General features: G+C 39.4%; 1 protein-coding gene across 10 annotated transcripts in view; it reads left to right on the plus strand.

Annotated features, from left to right (window-relative positions):
* The window catches only part of EYA4 (EYA transcriptional coactivator and phosphatase 4), a 276398-nt gene extending 272674 nt beyond the window's left edge, over positions 1 to 3724 (plus strand). For 8 of the 10 annotated variants that reach the window (XM_042939863.1, XM_042939862.1, XM_042939868.1 and 5 more), the window contains one exon: positions 3086 to 3724. In XM_042939863.1, the coding sequence (XP_042795797.1) occupies positions 3086 to 3166 (81 nt within the window). In that variant the 3' untranslated portion in view covers positions 3167 to 3724. Of the gene's footprint in view, positions 1 to 61; positions 189 to 827; positions 1013 to 3085 lie in introns of those variants that run through there. The other 2 variants (XM_042939866.1, XM_042939870.1) reach the window with 2 other exon arrangements.
* The last annotated feature ends 2423 nt before the right edge of the window (positions 3725 to 6147 follow it).

A 6147-nucleotide genomic window follows, 5' to 3' on the forward strand; every position in this document is an offset into this window, starting at 1 on the left:
GTCTAATGAGCTCCATAGAAATCACACGAGTGACTCAGCTCTTCCCTTTTTGCTCACCCAGCTTTTATGCCCCATGGTCCTGGTGAACGCCTTGTAGTAAGCGTGTTCCGTGGTGATAAATGCTGAGGCTATTTTTAATAGCTGAAGAAAAACCTTGCTAGCGAAATTAATAAAGGCTGTTGGAATGACGTGTATTATCCAGATCCTTTGGTGCCAACTTGTCATAGAGACTCAGAGGCAGTATGCCTCGTATCTTCTAGAAGAATGTTGTCTGTTTTAGTGAGATGTCAGTGCGTGATTGCAGCCAAGCAGCTGGCGTTGAACATATTCAGGAGACCTCATAGGCCCTAGGTATTTAAATAAGCCCTTTCATCTGGCCCATATTTCTGAAGAAGAAACTAAGGCAGTTAAAAGCCATGAAATTATCAAAAGATCATTAAGTGGTCAAGAGATCAAAAGAGGAGTGATTCCAAGATTGGTCCTAGACACCAAACTATCAGTCAAAAACACTGAGATCTAATGCTTCCTTTACTGAATGACCGCAAAATATCTATCATCTGGCCAGGATAAAAATCATAGAATTCATAAAATAAAGCAAAATGATAACTGCTGTTTTTAAACAGCAACACATTGGCTTGTTTTACATAAAAAGAATGTTGTCCTTATCCTGAGGAGACCTCAGATCATCATTGAATAAAGCCTTCACTGAAACACTTGTATGTGCTCGTGTGTTCACCTGATGTCTGTTTTCGAAAAACAGGAGGGGGAGGGCTTAAGAAAATTTATAGCTATACCAGAAAGATAAAAAACGTGATTTATGTTTGTAGATCATTCAAATCAAGCAAAGTGAAGAAGGAGCTTCTACTTTAGAAGGTTTGGTCAAGTATTGGAAGCCGTAATTGAAAAATATCCTGCTTTTCCATAACCTTGAGAGAGTTGGTGCAGGCTCTGACGCCCACAGAGCTCTTGGTCTCCATGAGCGGTGTCAGTGACCCCAGACCGCACCCTGCCCGCCCCCCCCCCCCCTTGCCCCCAGGACGTTCTGTAGAAGGCCAGGGATGCAGCCTCAAGAAACTCCACTTTCAGTGCGGACTGCTACATAGAATCCTCCTCGTGGCACACAGTTGAAATAACTTCTGGAGTTTGTCAATGGCCTGAGTCCGTGTTGTTTCGATTTTTCATGTTGGCACCAGAATTACACACAACAAGTAGTCAATGCAGCCACTGCCGCACACATTTTGCAACTCTTGCAGCTTACGCGAAATTCACATCTCTCTAGGTCAGGGCTAATAAAATGCGCTTTTCCAAACCAGGAATGTTATATGCCTTTGAAAATGAAAATGTATAGAGTCTACACCGTTTGCCCGTGGTGTGAAAAACAGGATGTGACCCAACAGTTGTCCTCCCCTCTGCTTTACACCTGAAACTTCAGGGGAAAAAGGCCTGACTCCAAGTGGATGAGAACCTTGGTTAGAATGCTACTTCCAAATGGTTGTTTATGTAGGTGCAGTTTTGGTGATGGTGAAGGCTTACAGCTCTGTTTTGAAACACAGGTGGCTGGTTCCTCTAGTATCCAGGATGCATGCTTTTCTTTGGATGTGGCTGTTACCGCATGCGCAGACATACAAAGTACTATTTTGTTACTATAAATAGATCTGAGCTGAATGGAAAAACAAAATGTTACTTTACGTGAATAGCTGTGCTTTCATTGGACCTAGAAACATGCTTTGTTTTGCAAATTTTAGCAGAAATTTGAAAGTTTGAGAACGTATAACCGCACTCCCCCATAGGAATATATAATGTGAGCCATTATTGTACTTTTCAGTTTTCTGGAAGCTGCATTTAAAAAAAAAAAAAAAAAGTAAAAAGAGACAGGTAGAATTAATTTTAGTAATATACTTTAGCCCACTATGCATAAAATATTACTGACTCGACACCTAACAAATGTAATAATTACTAATGTGATGTTTGTATTCTAAGTCTTTGAAATTCAGTATGCATTTTGGACAGGACTTGCCATATTTCAAGTGCTCACTAGACACATGGGGTTGGTGGCTACCATATTGGACAGCAAAGAATTATAACAATAGTGATTTAGTTGAATATTTAACTTTTATAATAAAATATTTTCCCTGTTTTATATATATGGATATATTTATTTCCATTGTATATATAGATATATATTCCATGCATATATATTCTATAAGGTGCCATCAGCCCAAAATTACGAGTAATGCTTGACTTTGTTAATTGCTATAGTGCATTATTTCTTTGTTTTCATTACTGTCCTTAATGGAGAATTTTTCAACATTTTTTTTTTCTAATCACATTTTTTCATGAAATTTACCACACATATACCGTATCCTGGTATATCTTTGGAGAGCCACAAACCATTGTAATGTCTAAGCATATTTTTCCCCACAAGAGCCCATTATTGTTCCTTCGGGTACATACCGCTCCTATTGTGAATGGATGCCGGAGTGCGAAATTTCTCTCAGTCCCACACCATGAAGTAAGTTAAGTCAATGCTACCGGCTTAAGTTACTACTTACCCGAGACAAGGAAGAAGATTGATTATCCCTGCATTGTTTTCTACCTTACATACTCCAGCTTCAAATTATTTTTTACATACAAAAGAATTCACCCTCTTCCTCTCAAATAGATAAAAAGCCTGGGACTCAGGAAGTGTGTCATTGTCAAAATTTTGTTTCTAACCGAGAGGGGAACCCTAAGGAGTGTTGTGGTTAAAAATCGTGTCCCCTCAGCCAGGGAGGATTTTGATGCTCAGCTTGCACCCCCAGATGCTAATCTTGGTAATGATACGTTCCAGAATGAACACTAAACCACTTCAGAAATTTCAGTATTTGCTTTTATAAATATTCAAATCCAGTTCAGATCTATTTCTCTCTTATTCGAAGACAGTATGATACTGATGTTACCAAGCCTTCCAATACAATCATGCCTCCCTTGAATGTGGGTGAACCACACGTTTCTGTGTCCACTGTTGCTTCGTTGAGACAATAGTTACGATTTCTCTCCATTCCTTCCCCTTCTCTCCCCCGTACCTCCCTCTGTCAACACACAGCACAACATGCCCTTTTGGAGGATTTCAAGTCACTCGGACCTCTTGGCTCTACATCAAGCACTGGAATTAGAGTATTTGTAACTGTGTTCTCTAGCTGGAGATCCATTTTTTTTTTATATATATATTTCAAGTACACTGAATTTTTATGTGTGATCCAATGCCTCTGGCTTTTACACATATAAATTGTCTTAAAGGATGAAATCATATTTGGAATGACAGTTCCAGAATGAAGAATTCAGATTGCTGAATGGAAGTTAAACTTTAGTGCTACAGAAAGGAAAGCTCTATGGTCTTATATTTACAACACTTTAATGTTTAAAACAAAAAAAAAAAAATCTGTGGAGGTTGCTGGTACACAGCGAACAAGTCCTAACTGGAATTAACAGCTTTAGCAAAGAACTCTTACCCTGGCAAAGTACCAACACGTGCTCCGTCCGACAAGGTGGTGCTCAACAACATTCCTCAAAATGGGAGATCTTCTCAGCCCTGAGGTTTGAATCTGACTTTAGCCTACCTAGCCCAGAAAATCTGAATTGGAATGCACTCAGACTGTATAAGGACAATCCTATCTAGACCTGTAATTTGTGTAAATTATTGATGAAAATAATTTACTGTGACTTTATTAGCAGCTGACTTTGAAAGTGGATGCAATTTTTCTTTCATTTGTTGGGGGGGGGAAGGGGGGAAGTGGGGGGTGGAAATGGGAGTCTGAAATGTCTCTTTTTTAAGTTTGGCAAACAGAATGTTCATACTGATGTGTTGTGCCTTAAAGACAAGACGGCGTTTGTGTGTTACAATTTTTGGTTAAAATCTGTAGATAATGAAAAAAAAAAAAAAAAAAACCTTTGTGATCATTCTTAAGATGACCAAATTTAAAATTCAAGCTATCAAAAGCTTAATACTGCATCAGCAAGAAACTGAGTATTTGTTGCAATAAGAAAACAATGATAATAAAAGAAAGCTTGTGTTTTATTTGGGTTCTTAATAATTCCAGTAATTATATGAGGCAACTACTTGTGCATCCAACCATAAGCAGAAGGTTTGAGAAAGACTGTGGGACCTTTACTTAGAAAGTGAAATGTATGTTGAAGTCTCAAGTACCCTTTCTACAGTTCTCCTGGAGAAAACTAAGAGCCATATTCATGACTAATTAACACTATTTTGAGTTTGACCTTCCAATATGTGTAAGTCGTATAGAGGAAAATAGCCTCATTAAAATCATAAGCAAATAGTACCCAAACTTTCTTAGGAGAAGCCGTGAGTATGGCTTAGAATTCACGTCGAGTGAACTATGGCTTAACGTCAAGCTAAGTGCATTCATTCCTGATGCCATGGCAAAAATGAAACGTCTTCCGTGGTGGAAGGCGAATGCCCAGATGGTTTCTGAAGGAAGGAGTGAATCGATGAAAATTTTACCTAGAATATCATCATAAAATAAATTGGCAAGTGAGCCAGATCTTGGGAGCAAGACCGAAATTGCAGCAGTGAAATAGTATCTGGTTCTCTGTCTTAATGCATCGGTCCAGTTTCTCTCCCTTAGAGACCCCTGCACCTCCATTTCTGCCTGCACTGTTTCTGCACAATGACCTGCATTCATTGCAAGGAGAACCTGTCATCGTCGTGTGTGCATGTGTTGTTTTTTTTTTTTCGTGGTGTGTAGCCCACGTTAGGAACACGATACGGGTTCTCCTGTCATTTCGTATGACATGATTTCCCTTGTGGGAATTTAAGACTTCAAGATCTAGGAATGTTTGGATGTGGTGTGCACCTGCAGTTCTGTGTTTAAAATGTCATAATGTGGAACCAGGAGTCCAGTCCGTAGGCAGAGCCTGGTCCGTGATCGCTTCAGTGGCTCCCAGAGATCAGTGCTTTGCACACTGATCGCAGCATTCACTATGGAAACGTGGTTTCATTTTGCAGGCTATAAACCCGTATTTCTTTACTGAATGCCGAGGCCATACTTCCATCGGGCAGAAAGAGCTTGAGATCCAATGTTGCAGATTGTAAGACTGTGATTTCATCATGCGAACCTTCAACATATTCTTTAAATTTTGTACCTTTTGGCTCTCTCTGCCCCAGGTACTGGTGCAGATAAAGTAAGGTTGCAAGACTTTTAATAATAACGATAATGATAATAATACTAATAATAATCTTACATTTATATTGGCCTTTAGCTTGAAAATAGCAGTTTAAAAAAATCAAAGAGCTGCACTGGCTATCAGTAATTATGTTTTGTGCACTAAAACTTTAAATATTTATTACTGTGAATAAAACGAAATTATCTTTATCGCCAGTTTCTTTAAATGATAGAATTGCGGCATTATACCTAGATTTTTCATTCTTTTCCATATCAAATAAGCAAGGCTTCTAATGCTGCTAAACCAGCAGGTACAGAGAGGAATACCCCTTCACAGGGCAAAGGGAGGGTCACCAATTACATCACCTAGTGCTGTTCCCCACACACATCTTCTCCCCCGATAGTGTGTTCAGAAGAGACTGCAAGCATAAAACCTAGAAGCCAGGTTGACAGAGAACACTTTGGCACAATAATGGCACAAGCCAATGTGGCCGAGCTCGCAGCGTGTCGTGCAACTTTGAGCATGCTCAGTCTAGAACTCTGCCCTTCCTATGCTAGGAGCAGAAGATCCTCTAGCTTTCTGATCTACAAAAACAAACAAACAAACAAAAATAAGCCAACAAGCAAACAAGAAGGACAACCCCTTTTGGAAATTCCCACTTTCTGTTGACATGGACTATTGTGCCTTACTGTAAACCAATTTGAAAAGTAATTTGGTCACTGAAAGGAATTTTCGGCTACTACATGTACACAAGTTGGTTTATCACCAGGGAAGGTAACCACCTTGGGTTGCACCTGAAAAATAGAAAAGCAGGTGGCCCGACTATAGTAATATAGCATACAAGATTAAGTCACTGCACCCCTACGAAAGTTTGTGAGTCAAATTCCGAGGCAAAAAGTAGATTTTAGAATCATGCGTTTGGCGCACAAAAAGTAGATAACCCTCTACACGTGCTTTTTTTTTTCTTTCTTAGTCTCTGGTGAG

This window comes from Panthera leo, chromosome B2, assembly GCF_018350215.1.
Source record: "Panthera leo isolate Ple1 chromosome B2, P.leo_Ple1_pat1.1, whole genome shotgun sequence".
Taxonomy (NCBI): domain Eukaryota; kingdom Metazoa; phylum Chordata; class Mammalia; order Carnivora; family Felidae; genus Panthera; species Panthera leo.